The 18,827-nt window shown below is 42.7% G+C and overlaps 1 protein-coding gene across 1 annotated transcript in view; it reads right to left on the bottom strand.

Moving 5' to 3' along the window:
- Nucleotides 1-15,024, bottom strand: part of NEDD9 (neural precursor cell expressed, developmentally down-regulated 9) — a 110,789-nt gene extending 95,765 nt beyond the window's left edge. The window contains exon 1 of the mRNA XM_087820642.1: nucleotides 14,846-15,024. Coding sequence (XP_087676768.1) covers nucleotides 14,846-14,857 — 12 coding nt within the window. The 5' untranslated portion in view covers nucleotides 14,858-15,024. The remainder of the gene's footprint in view (nucleotides 1-14,845) is intronic.
- Between the last annotated feature and the right edge of the window lie 3,803 nt (nucleotides 15,025-18,827).

Raw genomic sequence — 18,827 nt, 5'->3', positions numbered from 1 at the left:
CGCTTGGCCCATGTGTGATAGGGAGGCCTCTCTGGTTCTAGCCTGGCCTCTGCATAACTCTATATCTCACTGTGCTCTGTCCGCCCTCAGAGCTGGTCCTGGCTTTGAATCCTCTGAGTTCTTATTAAATTAAGATAATCTGAGTATGTCATGTAGTTTTTGCTGGGACCTTGTCTAGCACAAAGTCATGGGGATTTGATATTGAGACTACATGGACTTTCAAGGTCTCTTCTGACCCCAGATTCTATGCCACTAAAGAAGGCACAGGTGAGCAGTTAAGTAGTTGCTCAAACACTACCCTGAGGAGAAACACTCTCGTTTCGCTGAGAGGTGATGCATGTTTGTCCATAACCTCCTATGCCTGTATCGTTGCTGTGGAGGACAGGGCACAGCCAGAATGCCAAGCACTTGTGCTGCAGACAGCATGGGTCATGGAACTAAGAACCACCCCTTTGATTCTTTCTCTCACAGAATCCTGAGCCTTTGCCCTCTCCTCAGAATGGCTTTGTCCATCCAGAGACTCTGTCCCTCAGCCCCAAGGCGTGAACGTTGACTTAGGCCACTCTCCCCGTTAGGATCAGGTTAGGCATGGGTGTGTGCCGCGTTCTGGCCCTGCTGGAAGGGAGCTCTGCAGGGGGGCTGCTGGTACCGGTTAGTCTCTCTTAAAAAGAGACATAATAAAAGGCTGTCCCCTTCCTCCCACCTCTGGACACTGTGAGAGAATATAACATCCGGAGCCACATCAGCCATCTTGCCTTTATGGGAATAGCTGAGTCCAAAGACAAAGTCCTTGAAGACATCATCGAGCCAATGAACTAACCAAACTCCGAGCTACTCTTCCTCCAGTGCTGTATCATGTGACACGATAAACATTCTTATTGCTTAAGCTGTTTTAATTGAGATTCCTGCTATGTGGCCTGCAGCTTGAAGCACCTTAACACACTGTTCCAGGTGTTTATTTCACTTCATCCGGTAATAAATCGCAGAGGTTAACAATGCCATCTTAGCCTCTCAGCAGCTTTTGCTAACTCCTTCTTGGAAACACTTTTTTAAAAAAATATATCTTCATTGATTTCAAAAAGAGAAAGGGAGAGGGAGAGAGAGAGATAGAAACATCAATGATGAGAGAGTCATTGATCGGCTGCCTCCTGTATGCCGCCGACTGGGGATCGAGCCCGCAACCCGGGCCTGTGCCCTGACGGGGAATCTAACCTCGATCCCCTGGATCATAGGGCAATGCTCACCCGCTGAGCCACACCCGGCCAAGCTTGGAAACACTTTTTAAATTTGGCTTCCATGTTCCCATGCTCTCCAGATTTTTCCTCTGCCCCATGGCAAGTCCATCATACTCTTCACCTGGATCTTCCTCTTCTTATTGGTACTCTTCTCATTTCTAGTAATAGTCCACATGGGTGACCTCACCCAGTGCCCTACATTTCATGCAGACATTGATGACTCCAAATGTAAATCTCTAGCAGTGACTGTTCCACTACAGTCCAGCCCTGTATATGCAACTGCCTACTGGGCCTGGGCCTTGGATATCTAATGGACAACCCCAACTCCACATGCCTAAACTGAACTCTGTATACCCCTCAAACCTTCCCCAGGCTCCTAGATCTCAGTGAATGGCATCTCTGTTTTGCTCAGGCCAAAATATTGGAGTCAACCTTTACTCCTTTCTTATTCCATGGCATGGAAACTGTACTCTACATTCAGTTGGTCAACCTATGTTCCAAATAATCATTTCTCACCTCTTTCACAGTACCATCCCAATCTAAGCCACACATCTCTCTCCTTCACTATTGCGACAGTTTAGTGCTATTGTGTCTTCTTGCTTCCCCTCTGGCCACTCTACAGCCTGTCCTCAGCACATCAGTCTGAGTGATTTTTCCAGAAAAGTCAGATCTTGTCACTCTCCTGCTCAAAACCCTCCAGAGGTTTCCCATGTCACTTAGAATATACTCAGAAGTCATTATTCTGGCCTTTTATGCCCTAAATGATTTAGCCTTTAGACCAACTATCTTTCTTGCGTCCGTATGGGCCTCTTTTATTTTCCTCAAACAGGTCGAACACCCTTTTGACTTACGACCTTTGAACTGAGCACTCCTTGTCTAAGATGTCCTTCTGCTGGCTAACCTCACATTGTATCACTCACTTTCTTTAGGTCTCTGTTAAACTGTCACTGTCTCAGGAAGAATTTCCTTTAACACACTATCTGAACTAGCATTTCTTTTCATTCTCCATCTATTTACTCTGCTTTATTTTTATTTTGTTACTCAGCTCTCCTTGACAATCTATTACATATGTCTTTATTGGCTTACTATCCATCTCTCTGACTTGAATATAAGCTCTGTGGGAGTAGGGATATTTTTTGCACTTAAAATAACACTTGGCCACAGGAAGTGGTAGGAAAGATTTGCTGAATGAATCAATGGCTCAGACGCCATCATCCCCTTATTGTACAGCAGGGAGTTTAAGTGGAATCTTAGGTTACAGAGGAAGAATAAAGGCAGCTGGGATTAGAACCCAAAGCTGTGCTTCCTGGTCCAGGGCTCTTGCTATTGCTCCAAACTGTCCCCTAGCATAAGTTAATGATTATTTTTCCTTCAAAGGTAATTTATGTTTTTATTAGGAACAAAGTCATCAAGCACAGAAATGGGTGTCCAATTAGGCCGTCTGCGTCAGCAAGCCAGGAAGAAGATTGTGTGTGCGTGCGTATGTGCACACAGGTGTAGAGGTGGGGGATAAGAGCTGCACAGAGCTTTCCTGGATATGAAAATCATATTGTACCATAAAACAAGTCTAGTGTTACAAAAGATGACCTGGACGCTTCTTTACCCTATAGTACAGGCCAGGGTAAAGTAGATGCATCTCCATGAGGAAGTCAGCTTTCTAAAGGTTTTCAGGAGCAGTGAGAGAAAATGATTCATAAAATCTCTTCCAGACTTTCAGTCCCTAAGGTGGGCCAGACAGAAATGAAGGAAGCTGGCAGTAAAGCTAATTGTGGGAAATTTGCCCATTGTGGTGAGACCTTGTGTAGATGTGTCTGATGCGTTCTCAAGTACAACATCCAAGGAGCAGAGTGGGGGCGCCTGTGTCGGTATCAAGGTCAGGTCTCCTTCCAGCACATTCAGTTCAGCCTGGGGTATTCAATCTGATGAGAAACATACCTGAAAGTGTTAACCAAGTGGCTTAGTTTGCTATATAAACTACTAATATAATCTAACATAATCTGCCCTTGGGGGGGGGGGTGCTTACTATATTCCAGATGCTGTGTTAAGTGCTATTAATAATAAAATCAATAACCATTGCTAACACTTATTAGTCACTTGTTACATGACAAGAATAGTTCTGTTTAGTTCTGTTTAATGAGCTCACTTGACCCTCATGAGGACCTTTATGGGGGAGGTGTTAGTATATTTTCTGCATTTTGCTGATCAGAAAACTGAGTTCTAGAGGGTTTCCCAAAATCGCTCAGCTGTAAGTAGCTGAGCTGGTATTTGGGCAGGCAATCTGACCTACAGCCTATGCTGTATTAAGCTGCATATTTGTGCTCTCACATTCAGTGCTCACAATTCTAGGAAATAGGTGCCATCATCCCCTCTCCATAGTCCCTGTAATATTGCTGTAACACAGTACAAGGGCTTAAGCCTCTGGTGCCTTTAGTTTGTCAGTCTTGAAGAAATTGGTCATTCTACCTTATTGTCTTTGAATGACAGATGTTTACAGTTCCCTGTACACTGAAAACTGTAAATCATTGCTAAGAAAATTAAAGAGGACCTAAGTAAATGGAGAAATACAATGTGTTCATGGATCAGGACATTCAACATTGGTCAGATGTCAATTCTCTCTAAATTGATTTAGAGATTCAGCATCGCCCCAATCAAAATATCAGTAGGCTTCTTTTTCATATAAATTGACGAACTAATTCTGAACTTCATGTAGAAACAAAGGATTTATCATAGCAAAAACAAATCAAAACAAACAAACAAACAAGAAAAGCAAAAATATTGACAAAAGAAGAACAAAGTTGGAGGATTAATGCTACCTGACTTCAACACATTCTAAAGCTACACTAATCAAGACAGTGTGGTATTAGCTTAAAAAATAGACAAATAGATCAATGGATTAGAAATAGGTCTCCATGCATATATAGACAACAGTGCAAAGAAAATTTAGTGGAGAAACATGGTCCTTTTAACAAATGGTATTAGTACAAGTGGGTATCCATATCTAAAATAATGAACTTCAATCCATACCTTCCAAAATGGAACCAAGATAAACCTAAAACCTAAACTATAAAACTTCTAGAAGAAAATATAGGAAATGTTTTGAACTTAGATTAAGGAAAGATTTCTTAGATACCACACCAAAAGCACAATACATAAAAGAACAAATTAATAAATAGGGCTTTATCAAAGTTTAAAACATCTTCTCTTCCAAAGACACTGTTAATAGAATAAAAAGACAAGCCAGAGACTGGAAGAAAATGTTTACAATACCTGCATGTATCTCACAAAATAATTGCACACAGAATAGATAAAAAGCGTCTCAAAACTCAATAATAAGAAAACAACCCACTTTGCAAAATATACGAACAGACATATTTAAAAAGGCATACAAGTGACAAGCATATGGAAAGATGTTCAACATCTTTTGTCATTAGGGAAATTCAAAGTAAAATCATGATAAAATACTTCCACTACACCCTTATTAGAATGGCTAAAATTAAAAGAAAAATCTGATCATACCAAGTGTTGGCAAGGATGTGGAGGAACTGGAACTCTCATACATTGCTGATAGGAATATAAAATGGTACAACCACTTTGGAACACAGTTTGTCAGTTTTTTAGAAAGTTAGGCATACACCTACCATATGACCTAGTCATTTATTCTTAGATATTTACCTGAGAAAAGAAAGCACATGTCCATAGAAAAGCTTTTACACAAATGTACATAGAGCTTTATTCCTAATTGTCCCAAACTGGGAATAACCCAAGTACATATCAACAGGTGAATGGATAAATACACTGTGGTCCATCTATATAAGGAATTCTACTCAACAACAATGAAATAAACAATTGATATATGCCACAACCTAGATGAAAACCAAAATAATTATGCTGAGTAAAAGAAGCCAGAAAACAAAAATAAATATGTACTGTGTGATTCATTTAAAGAAACATCCAGGAATTGTGAACTAATATATAATGGCAGAAAGCAGATGAATGGTTTCCTGGGCATGGGATGGGAGTAGGAAGGGGCAGAGTATGGGACTGTAAAGGGCACGAGGAAACTTTTGGGGGTGATGATTATGTTCATTATCCTGATTGTGGTGATAGTTTTACAGGTGTATATGTATGTCAACATTATAAAAACATACACTTCAAATATGTGTACTTTATATATGTAAATTATACCTCAGTAAAGCTCTTTTAAAAACCCAAGTAGTTAACATCTATGGATATTGGTTTATACGTATGTGACAAGCTGGGAAGAGGGTGCGAGAGCACACAAACCCTTCTCCCTAGACACACATGGGAAGCAGACAGACAGACACACACACACACACACACACACACACATAACTAGGGATAATGCTCTCGAGTTTTATGCTATAGTCTTCACCGCCTTCAGCCCTGCCCTCTAGGTACTGTCTTATGTATTCCTAAAGTTTTGTATTGGGCCTCCTGACTTTATTTTCACTACGACAGGTTTTGGGTGAAAACTAATGGCTCAAGTGCACAAGATTCCAGGCAGAGTCATGAGATGGAGAGTGGAGAAGGGACAGGGGTAAGGTGCTAACCTATCACCCAGGTGGTGAGAAGTGCCACTTCACTTTTCAGCTCTGAAAGCTCAATTTTGTAATGAGCTGTCACTGTATTTATCACCTAGCAATTACCACAACTGGATAAGGTGTGAAGAAACCTGGAAAACATTAGCCTGTCAACTACATTGGTATCTTTGATGAAGCTGTCTATGGCGGAGTCCCAGATACAATTGACTATCAGCACGTGGCCTGTTAAAATGGTTTAGGTTCTTTCCATGCCTTCATTCTGCAGACTGCTTCTGGCTCACAATATGGCAATTGTTTTGTCAGATCACTAAAGGCAATCATATTATTAGACCATCTTGGTCTTCACTTTATATACAGTTAAGTTGAAATTCTACGCGGCTGGTTCAGCTGCAGTTCAAGAAGAGCGCAGAGCGCAGCCTGAGCAGGGGCTGGGCCGCCTGCCCAGGTGCGCTCCATAAGGTGGTGTTTAACTTGAAGAATATACCATGGTCTAAGGTCTGTTAGTTTCATAAAAGTGATTTTGTTGGCATGCTTAAGGTGGAGCCAGCTCACAGTATCAATATAATTATAGTAATTTAAAATAATAATACAACTGGCAAGTAGACCAGAAAGCTTTGAGGCAGCTCTGTCAATAGGCTCACTGTGTGAGGAGCCAAATTATCACGAGGTTGCTTGGTGTCTGCAGAATCAGTACAAAGGCTTTTACTTGATCTTAAAATATTACTGTCGATGGCTTGAGGCACTCTTACCCACTCTTGCCGAGGGAATCATAATGCTTTGTCGAACACTCCCAAGATTGTCTTCCCTAAATCTTCCAGGCTGATGGGCTCTGCCATCCAGAGGGCTTTTTACTGCTTCCTCGGCTAACCAACTCCTGTTCACATAGCCTTTATCCAAACAGGCACAAGGCAGCCATTTAGTTTTCTGCTCACTAACTTGCAACCACATGCACGTCTTCCTCATTACTGTACCCCCAGGTCAACGGGGCTGTAGTTTAGATGCTCCCACAGACTTCTATTTTATATATAGATGGATGAGTTCTTGGCTTATTTCCACAATTGGCTAATTGTATCCATTCTGTTTTACTAATTTGCATGTATTTTATGTTTAATTTTACTGGTTTAATTCTGAAAGTTACCTTATTTCCAGGTTTTTGGAGATGCCTACCTGGCCTACCTCCACCCCTCCTGCTCCCCATTCTGACCATTGGTTTGAGCCCAAGCTTTGCCATAAACTAACCTGTGACTCAGGAGGATGCATTAATTTCACTGGCTGCAATATCACTGTTAATAAGATGGGCACAATATTCCCCCAACTTATATGGATAAAAATTTCTTTTAAAGAGGGGAACAGAGAGCATAGAAAGAAGAGAACGAGAGAGAAAGATTAAAAAATAAAGGCACATATAATTAAATTCTTTACTAGTTTAATATCTGATCTGTAAATCTATGCAATGTGATTGTATTTTGGGAAAAGGCAGCTAAATAATGTTATCTGACACTGCTATAAATTTCATTTGTGTTATCATTGTTACTTGATTTGATGTGATAAAAAATGTTTAGATTAAGTCAGCACCTTAATTTTCAGCCAAGTGGCAGATGCAATTTTATTTCTTTTTCCTCCCTTGCTGTTACGGTGGGAGAAGCGAGACCTCAGAATGCTAAGCAGTTTGCCTAAGACCTTTAAAACTAGGAGAACTACTACGCAACCTTAACTGCTCAGTGTCAGAACTCCAGATTCAAACTTTAAAGTTCAGGCAAAACGTCCAGATGCATGACCTTTGCAATGGTAAAGTCAGACTTCAGAAAAATAGGTACGTAAGTAAGTGTTCACTAGACACTGACGCGGGCGCTCAGAGGTGAGGCGAAGGTTCCCCCGCATTTGCACACGGGAGTGTTTCCCACCAGCGAGGTATGTCAGAGCCGCCAAGGAGGCGTCTTCTAGCACCCAGTCCCTCCTCCTTTATCAGCCATTGTTTGCGAGTCTCTGTTTCTTTTCACATTTGATCTCAGCCACGAAGGGGACAATCTTTCAAGAGGCGTTTTCTATGAGCCGATGTAACGGCTGCAGACCAGGCTGACATCATTCAGAGCTGCTCCCCCTATAAAACTCCCTCTCCTCCCTCTCGGCTATCTTGATAGAATCAAGCACAAAATGTAGCCTTCAAGGTGACTTTTGACCTCCGAATAAAGCATTACAGGGTATTCTGTTTCTATTTTTCTTGACTTTCCCCGAAGTAATTTTATATCCCTTAGGAGCCAAGGAGCGGTTCCCGTAATTAGGGTTTGCTACTGGCACTTGCTCCTTGGAACATTCGTCGGTCCAGCCCTCAGGCTGAGAGGACAGCACCGGAACTGTGGGTTTCGGAGTAGGGTGGTCACAGTCCTCCTCACCCTGGAATCCTGATTAGAAAGTTCTAGAAACACTACTCCAACTGTATTTTGAGATTTCTGGAATTAATAGGAATGGACAAGAGGACTCTTGGCTAGCACTGAACTGAGCTGTCACTGATTAGCTGTGTGTGACATGTTCTCTGGGTCTCGGTTGCTTCAATGAAACCAAAACAAAACTTGAAGGGGTTGAAAGCAAGGGGCACCTAAGGACTCTCCGAGGCACACACTACTAGCAGTTTTGCATTTCTCTGCATTTCTCAGCCTTCTTTGGGTCAATAGAATGCTGGGGGAAGTGAGTTACTCCACTTTCCTGGAGTGGTCCCTCAGTGCCCCATACCCTCTGTCTCCTTGTCTCATGGCTGGAAGCGGAGAACCCTGAGATGGTGGGGCCACATGATGGGAGAAAACTTGATCCCTAAGGAGAGCTGAGCATTGACTGTCACAGGACTGAGAACTAAGCTGTGCTGTGCTAAGGCCTCGAGATTATAGGGTTTACTTGTTACTGCAGCTTGCTGCAGCCCTATCCTAACTCATGTGTTCTTCCAGCTCTAAAATTCAGTGTATCTAAGGAACGGCAGCGTACAGGACAGAGGTAGAAAGAGATCTGAGCGCAGAAAAGGAGCACTAGATGTAAACCTACTGTTTAATTGGATGCCTCACTCTAAGATGCTTCTTTAATGAGCCAGTATAAAGACCGAGGGGACTCTGGATGGCACTCAGAGGATGATTCCTTCCAGTGTAACAGTGACTCTGTGTGTGTGATAAGGCCCTGGCCAGACCTGGAGAAATATATTTTAAAAAATAGAATAAAGGCAGAGTTGTGGAAAAATGATGACAAAACCTCCTTCATCAATAAGAGAACTCAGAACGGGTCTAAGAACAAAAATGCTCACGAATTCCTGCACTGGGATGCTTGTCTGGAGATGCTGAGCCCAGAGCCACCCGAGGCTTCTCAGTGGTTTATTATAACGTTTTTGTTGTGCTGTTTCAAGAATTTTTTTTTTGTCGTACGGAAAGTGATTAAGCCTGTGTGGATACTGATCATTCGGCAAAAATAAGCGGTTCCTTTTATGTTCGTAGTTTAATCCCTTTTCCGAATGGATTCCCACAGACAACATTTTCATCTTGACATATTTTTACTGAGTGAAAGTACCACTTTCAAGAAACCCCCAAAGCTGCATATTTTAGAATAAATGAAGCCTCTCTGTGGGAGCAGAAAGCCACAGAAGACACTGGGAAACCACATGGCCCGTGTTAAATCGGGGATATGTCTGGCCGGGAAGTGAAAGCCGTCTCCGCTCAGGGGTCACTTTCTGTGTCCCAGCTCCTGTTTACTTTCTGGACCTTGGTCAGTGTCTTCTTGACAGTATAATTTCTACAATGCAGCTGGGCTTTGTGAGCCATAATCAAACACAGAAAGCCTTCGGCAATCCCATCCAGGGAGCTCAATTTTACTTGATTTAAATGAGAAAGTGAAGTCTCCGTCCAGACACGCCTCTTTGCAGGCCCAGTGAGTGTCACACCTGCAGGACGCTTCATCTTTGAGTGAGCTTTCTATTTTCCAGACAAGCTCAGGGGATCCACCCCCAATAAAATTCTTGTCTGCCCTAAATTACCTCGTAGTTATAATTTATACCTCAATAAAACGACATCTTAAAAAGGAGAACTGGTTTGATTCTTTACTGGATGTAATTTAGGCAAGGGGGCAAGGTTTCTGTGGTGTGATGGGCGCATCCACATCAACGGAAAAAGAGATTGTGGGGGAGTGGAAGTGGCATCTGGCATCTCTAAACACCCGACTCCCATTCCTGCTGAGATTACATCCACAGGCTTGAGCTGAGGCCTGGAGATTTTCTAGGGTCCAGAAACCCCCACGAAACTGCTAAAATTGTGCATTTTTGGTTTTCACCCTAGATCCTTTGAATAGGAGTCCCCATGAGGGGTCTAGGAATCTATATTTTAACATTTTTTGTAGGTGATTCTGATCACACGAGAATTTGAGAAACATTCTTCAAGTCAGGAGATCAAATCTCTATTTTCTGGGTTATAATTGATTTTCACCAAATAACTATTTGCTAAAAGAAAGGGAAGGGGACCAGTTTTTTTTCAGATGCCTTTTTTGGTGTGTCAGGCATTGCACCAGACTCTCTAAGTATGTATTTTTTATTTGAATCTTGCTATAGTGCAACGAAGTTGGTATTACTATCCTCATTTTTTAGAGGAGAAATTGCAGGTTCAGAGAGGGTACAAAATATTAGTAAATAGTGAGGCAGATTCGAACCCAGATCTTTTGGCCCCAAAGAGCATGCTTTTCCCACTTAGCCACACTCACTGATCATTCTGCTGGGCATTCTCTATGTGTCCAGCATTGGGCCAAATGTTTGAGTGTTTTTAATAGGTCACCCTTTGATCTCCTGAGAAATATTGTGAGAGATTTCTTAAGATAATGGTAAGTCCTTCCATTCACTGGGGGCACTTCTGTTACAGACACTGCAGTGTACTCGCCAGAGACCCCACTTGGTCTCAATCATTCTGTCACCTCTTGAAAACTTGGCTTCTGGTAGCTCTCACCCGAGTCCCCTCCTGAGATGGTCCTCAGCTGAAGAGACACTCTTAATGCCCATCAAGCCTCCTTCTTGGGACAGACTACATTCTCCGCTGGTTCAGGCAGGCTTATAAATAAAGGCCCAGCCCTCACTTCAATTCCAAACAACTCTGCCAGGCCACCCCAGCCGCAGGGGGCCCACGCGGCTAGTCAGGGCCTTTGCTATCACTACTGCAGCCCACCTCTCCGTCTGCCCAATCTATGTCCTTTACAGCCTGTGCATGTTCCCAAGAGCACTCCCCACAAACCTCCTGCATCCAACTCTCCTTCCCTCCAGGCTTTACTTCTCTGGGAACTCAACCTGTAATGTTGTTAAATCACATTTTCTTGTGAATACATTGTGCTTACGCTTAGGCAGTGTATGGGCTGAATTGCGTCCCCATGCCCCCTTCCCCCAAGGCAGAGGTTTAAATCTTAACTCCCGGTATCTCAGAATGTTACCGTACTTGGAAATAAGGTTTTTAAAGAGGGCTTATGGTTAAATGAGACTATGAGAGTGGACCCTAATCCAGTATGACTGGTGTCCTTATAAGAAAGGAGATTAGGACACAGACACCCGCAGAGAGAAGGCCAGGTGAAGACACGGGGAGAAGCTGGTCACCTGCAAGCTGAGGAGAGAGGCCTCGGAAGAAATGAAACCTGTGACACCCTGGTCTTGAACTTTCAGTCTCCAGAGCCATGAGAAAATTAATTTCTGTGTTTAGGTCACTTGGTCTGTGGTATTTTGTTATGGCAGATGCAGCAGACTAGTAAAGGTAGATTAGAGCTATGTCTTCATTTCAGTCCCTGTTCTTTCATCTTTACTTTCACAGAACAGTCGAGAAATATGAACAAGCTAAATTGCCATTTAGGTGTAAGGAGGTAAGGTAATAATTCTCAGAATAATAAATATTTTTTAAAAGGTGAAAAAGTGTATGACTTACTCCACTGTATTGGTTGTTCCTTTTCAGGATACTTATCACAAACCCACAGCAGATGTAAATACACAGTCTGGCAGCTATTTTGGACCTGAGGTGAACTTGTATTTAATGGGGAAAAGGGACACAATATTCAAGTTCTGTCTGTCAATACTTTTTGGTCTCTGTGAGGCAATAGTTCAGTCTGGCTTTTTTTCTTTAGATTAACCATAAGAGACCATGTCCTACTGCCAGCTTCCTGCCGTAGTATAAAGGGGAAAGAGTAAGGAATGCAAAAAAAAACAAAAAGTCTTACAGTTTCAAAGAGTTTTCTTTCAGTTTTTCCACTTTTCTGAGCCAGCCCCTTCATCGTTCCCAGTGGTGCACTGGAAATGTTTAGCTACCAGCTTTCTGAAAATGAAACAGCACCAAACCGCCCTGGGGGTAGTCTTGGCCAATGTCTGTGGTGTAAATACTCCCACTGTGGCCATCATCAAGCTACCGAGGTGAACTCACTGAAAAGTGGGGATACAGTGGGTCTGGGGAACCAGAACCAGCGGCCTCCACATCACTGATTCCTGCAGAAAGGCAAAAGATGGCCTCCTGGTGCTGGCCTCCCTGCAGCCCCCCGATGGCTCTCCAAGTGCAAGCATGGACTTTCCACCGCCTTCTCATTGGAATTTGCACAGTTAGCTCAGGCCTGGCTGTTATTTTCAGAGGTGTTTTTTGTTTTGTTTTGTAAATGGCTCACTTTTAAGAATACTTATGAGTTTAGCAGTTTTCTTCAAAGGGCTTTGCTTGCCATGCCTTCATGATATAGTCATTGTTGCTGCTGGAACCAGAAAATCCCAGCGTCAGGAAGCTCAGGGGAGCAAGAAAGTCTAGCCCGAGCCCGATTCCCATAGGCCCATTCTCTCACCAGCCTTCCCTCACACTCTGTTTCTCCCACCTCCCTCTTTTAGCAATTTCTTTTGGCTGCATAGACTTTACTTTTTCTGTGCTGCAGGACTCGGGGTTTCACCCAATCTTCTTTTGAGGGCTTATGCTCAATGGGTATGTGCCAAAGCACAGCTCTCAGCAATTTACACACTCAGCCCTATTTTACAGATGAAGGAACTGAGGCACAGAGAGGTTAAAAAACTGGTTCAAGGTCATACTACTTGTTAGTGTCTGGGCTGGGGGTCTAAATCAGTCAGTGGGGTTTCAGGCCTGGATTTTTAGCCAGCATACTGCCCCCAAAGGAGTAGCAGGGATGTATCCTTGGGAAGCACTGATGACAAGGAATACATGCTCCTTTTTATTTGGTGATACTAATAATTTCCAAATATTTACATCTACGTAGTCTAGCATGCAGCTACAAGTGTGTGTGTAGAATATCAAAATAAAGTTTAATGATTAAAAAACACACACCCAGAAGTGACGAAATTAATGATCTCAAAGAACCCTTGGACTCTGAACATAGATAATCCTAAGGCAAACTGAAGATTTCAGGTGGTAGAGCAATCTGTTTCCCAGGTCTAGAATACCAGAAGTTGAGAATCACTGTATATTTATAGTAATACCACAGGGGTTAATATGCATTGAAGGAACTCATATGAAATGAAACACTGGCTTGCTTTATAGAATACTATGCTTTTCTCTCTCTCTCCCTCTTTCACTCCACCCCCCTCTCTCTGCTCTGTTTTTATTTCTGTTTAATAAAACTGGCTGAGTAGGTATTAAAATGAGAAGAGATGATGTTCATTTCACTTTTCATTAGAAATTAATATTCATGCCAAATGACTTAAGGAAACTTAAATAGATGTCATTTGTTCCAGTTCAGATTTATAATTTGGTTTGGTTGAAGCCTCTGTAGTGTCTGATTCTGTGACAGATTTTTGTTATAGAATTCTAGGGCTAGGGGTGGATTTTTCTTTTTTAAAGATTTTTTTTTTTATTGATTTTTAGAGAGAGAGGAAGGGAGAAGGAGAGAGGGAAGGCAACATCGATACGAGAGAGACACATCTATCAGCTGCCTCCTGCATCACCCCCGCACCCCTGCAGAGAGATCGAGCCTGCAACCCGGTTCGATGATCTGACCAGAAATCGAACCCTCAACCTTTCAGTGCACGGGGTGATGCCCAACCGAGCCACACAGGCCAGGGCAGGACTAGGGGGAGGATTTTTAAAAGGTCATTAGTTTACAACATCACGGTAATATGACAATGTAATTGGTTTTTAGAGACATCCACAGAAATTCTTTAAATACTTATCAAAATGTTTAAAGAAAACATTTGTCATTTTACTTAACTTACAGCCGCTTCCCTATAAATGAAATCGGGCCACTTTGGAATGACGTGACTGCCCAGTGCTTGCTTCTTTAGGCTGATGGTTAGTTCTCCATGGGATACCGACAACAAATGAGTGATCTGAGCACGTAAAGGAATTAATTATTTTTCTTTTGAGCACATTACTTTATGTGCATTTTCTCACTTCATCCTCAGGATAATCCTATCATCATTTTATAAATTTGGAAACAGAGCTTCAAAAGAGCCAAGTAACTGGTTCATGGTTACTCTACTGGTAAGTGCAAGAGCGAGGCCATAAATCCAGGTCCGCCCGACCCCAGTGCCTCCCTTAGAAATCAATCAATAGGTGCAATTGCATATCGCTTCTACTTAATTTCCACCAAACCTTCTGGAGCCTTAGTTAGATAGGAGAGTTGACCGTTTTAACCTTAACCACCATACAAGCCAAGCTGATTTTTTCTGAATGGCTAAATGGAAAGGGAATGGTTTAAAGATGATTGGCTGGCAGGGGAAGGAGGCACCGGAGAGCTGGTTGCTCCATAACCGAGGCGATCAGCCCCCAAATAGTTCAGCAAGTGTAACTTCCAGACTTGCTTGGGCACTGATACTGAGCAGAATGTTCCAGCTGTGTACCAGAGATTTCTGAATGGAAGAGGGCTCCCCGTGGGCACAGTGTATTCATATAAAAAGATTCACCTAACAGCAAAATCTGGTGGCCTAAAATCAACCTTTAAATTTCAAATATTCGTTGCGATCCTGGGTGGGAACAAAACACCATTTACATTATTGTTCCAATGGAATTAGTCTGAGTTGAACCGGACAAAAGGTAATCGCACCAGAGGTATGTTTTTTTCATTACTACTCACCCTTGCCCACATTTTCCCAGGTGATTGTCTCTTTTAAGCCAAGGAATGTTGGAGCTCTGGATCTTGAAAAGGGCAATTCCAGCGTTTTCGTCTGCTGACCAGTTTCTTCCTTTTCATAACTCTAAAGAATACACAATGTCCTCATGCCCGCATCCGACATTACAGAGTTCACAGCTTCCTGAACCTGAAAAAAAAGTTAAAATCATGAAAGTGGGTAAACTCTAGGAAAGGCTGAGACACTTTTCTTCTCTTAAGGGCTGCATCAAAGCAGTTGGAAAAGCCACATCCATGGTCTCATGAAAGGAATCCATCATTCATTCATTTATTCATTCATTCATGCAGTCAAAGAAAGCGGTCATGGAGCTTTACTTAGTGTTAGCTGGAACCTCTAGGATGTATAAAATATGGACCTGTTCTCAAGGAACCTACAGTTTAGTAGGGAGAACCAAAAAATGTCAGAGGTACACTGGAACATGAAGTGGGTCAGGTGAAGGCACCAAAGAGGGCGAAGGTAAACTTCAGGAGGAGCCTTGAGTGATGTTTGCCAGGTGTTTCTTACTGGGGCAGAATGGGAGAGGGAGAAGTGAGTGATCCCTCATTAGATAATCCACAACTTTAGTCCAGTCATTGATTTAACTTGTTTTTTGACTCCTCCACCCCACGGCCTCATTATTTCCCTTTAAACTAATCTCATGTGTTGCTACTTCTATCATTCTGAAGCCTCCAAACATGTCTGATTCTGCCTCTCAGCAGCAGCTTGTGAAGGTCCCTAGAACCCTATGCTTTTCCTATCTCATGAAAATGAGGAAAACTGGTGTTTTGGCATCATGGCTTTTAAACAGCTTAGATGCAAAGCCCAGAATCTGATATTCTGGGGAATTGACTGGGTTTTTGGTTGGTTAGTACTGGCTAGTTTTCACTTCCCTTTCATCATCTCACAGCCATAAAGCTCAGCTTTGGGATGGGGTGTGTGTGTGTGTGTGTGTGTGTGTGTGTGTGTGTGTGTGTGTGTCTTTATGGACCTTCGTTGAAATGTATATTCTTAGAAAAACTCTGATACTTAAACCATGTGGAGAACACGGAAATCTTTTCGAGGACCAGGAAGCTGAACATTTGTAAAAGGAAAGTGTTTTTGCTATCAAGAATGAAAAAAAAAAAGTTCCAACTAAATGGATGCTTTAAAATATGGAACAGAAAAATAAAGATTGTATCTGGCACACAGTGAAAGCCCAGTGAACTGTGTAATGGACCCATTCAGCTGCCCTTATGGGGAAAATAAGTCTTCCTAGAACTGCTTTCCAAACAGAGGATAATTGAGAGCTGGTCTCCTTTCACTTCTACTAGACTCGGAACAGCCTCCTGTAATTTCGGTTTGATAAACACAGTATTTATAACCGTGGTTAAGGGGGGAAAGGAATTTTCCTCTGAAGCACTTGCAGTGCCAGGCAAGAGGACATGGGCCGTGACTCACTCACTCTGCCTGAACTCAGCCACAGTCACCCACGAGTGTTGGCTCCAGGCGTCGGAGAATCAGCAGTGAGAGTTCCTGTTTCTCAGCATTCTGTCCATTTGCCCCTTAGGGACTCACACCTGGAGATATTTTAACTGCCCAAGATGTCTGAGCTTAAAGGCAGCCACTCAGAGCAGATTTGTCTGCGAGGATCCCATAAACTACAGCACAAGGAATGATATATATAGGGAGATTTCATTAAATCTTTACTGTGAAATTTAACACACCTACAGAAAACTGTATAAAACAAATGCAGAGCTTAATAAGTTGTTATGAATGTAACTGCCACCCAGGTCAAGCCATTGAATGCTTCCAGGACCCCAGAAGTTTTCAGGGTGCCTTTCCCAATACAACCTCTTTCTTTTCTATATATACAGTACTGCCCTAAGCCCCATGCAGGGGACCTTGTATTGAGCCTTGTGTTTTTGAGCTTCTAGCTCTCCCCCAGCTAGGTCTCTTCCCAAGGGGAAAGGAGTCTGTATTGCCAAGAGGCCATGTCCATCTGGAACCCATGAGCCCTTTTCTAACCATGGGTCAAGTACAGGGCCATTTGGATTCCTCTTCCAAATGAGTCTATGTCCACTTCCAGGTCTTCCTGGTTTCTTTCTCAGGTCTACTTTCCTGAGGAGTAACCTAAGGTCAGATATTTGAAGGGGGCTGTGGATGAAGGGTAGACGTTAGGACTAGGGAATGCACATACATGAACACAAAGGCCCTTGCTGGGATGGAGCAGAGGGTGGGAGGGGAAGGTGGGTGGCCCTCGAGGCCTGGGGGCCACTTCTTGTGCTCCATGTTCCAGTGAGAAGCTCTAAGCTGTCCAAGAATTCTAAGGTCCAATTTGGCTTTCCAGGTTGCCATGAAGATACAGTTGTTGAGGTAGGAGGGTAGAATATCTTTCATTTAATAGCTGGTAAGTTTAATTTACAACTTTAAACATTTAGGCCTGTGATATGAAGTGCTCCATTTAAGCCCCACGGATGTTAGGGGTGAGCCTGCCTAAAGGTAACTATCCTTTGATGAAAATCCCCTCTGTGCCTTTCTTTATACTTTACCCATTGAAGTCTGCATTCCTATACACTACAGTCAATTTCCTGGTTTTGAACTCTGAACAAATAGATCATAAAGTATATATTTTTTAACATTGGCTTCTTTTGTTCAACATTATGTCTGTGAAATTCAGCTATGTTGTTGCCTGTAGCTGCAGCTTGTAATTTTTAGTGCTGTATAGTATTCCATTTATAAGTATACACCCATTTTAATTCTGGTGGGCAATTGAGTTCTCTCCAGTATTAGGCCATCATAAATATTACTGATAAATAGGTCTTTATCTATTTTTGTTGTGCAAATACATAAGAATGTAATTGCTGGATGATAGATATGCATATGTTCAACTTTAATGGAAAATACCCAACTGTCTTCCAAAGTGGTTGTACTAATTTATATTTTCACCAGCAGGTTAGAGAGTCCCCATTGGTCTTGAAAATATTGGGTATTTTTTCTTAGTGTTAATCAGTCTGTACTAGGAATATTTTAAGTATACTACTAAAAAGTTTCTTTTTAAAATTTTCATTATTTGCATCTGAAGATACTGAACTGATTCTAATAACTTGGAGTTCCAAGTTGAGTGCTAATAGCATCAGTAGAGGAATATAATCATAACAATAATAATAATAACAATAATATTTATAATAATACCCACATTTTTATTTGAAATATAGTAGCTAAGAGAAAATCTGTAGCCTTGGAAGGTTCACAGTAATAAAATCCAAATTAACAGGGTTGGCTCTTACAGCATTTGAAAATGACACTCAGATTAGCAGACTGACCTAGGGGGTGAACCGGCATGCCAAATACGCATTTGGTATTGACACCCTTTCACAGGGGTATGTGTGTCCCCGGAGCACGCTCTGGCAGTTGTGGCAGCATTGGGCACAAACCACTGAATTACCCAGCTGGGACCACTCAAGACCACCTTAGAACAGGAAGATCAGTTGGGGAGCCCATCAGCTTGCAGCTCATTAGCATCCCGCATCTGGTAACATCTGTTCCTCCAGGAGGCAGCAATAACCATGTGCTCTGGTCAACGGGAAACCGGGGCCATGCTCAAGCCTCTTCAGCAGAAAGGCCACGCTCCTCCCCTCACGCCTCCTTCCTCCACCGACTCGGGCCCTGCGCTTTCTTCCTGTGGCTCACGTCCTCACCTTCCTGCCTCTTGCTCCTTGTAGTGCATCCCCCGGGAAGCCCAGCCTGGATGAACTCACTTGTTTGCTTTCTCTACTTCAATCATCCAGCTGTTGAGCATTACTGGAAACACCACACCCCCTGCAGATGGTGCCACTATAAACTACGGGTCGCAAACGCCACCCGGGCCCTTGTGGCTGTTAGGCAGTCCTTCCCTGTTCCCTGGTCAGCTCACCCTCCCATTTTTCTGTTACAATGATGACAGGTCCTCTTCTCTAACCAAGCACTGGG

This window comes from Miniopterus natalensis, chromosome 9 (genome assembly GCF_054644295.1).
Source record: "Miniopterus natalensis isolate mMinNat1 chromosome 9, mMinNat1.hap1, whole genome shotgun sequence".
NCBI classification, from domain to species: Eukaryota; Metazoa; Chordata; class Mammalia; order Chiroptera; family Miniopteridae; genus Miniopterus; species Miniopterus natalensis.
This window is presented reverse-complemented; position numbering and strand designations above follow the sequence as displayed.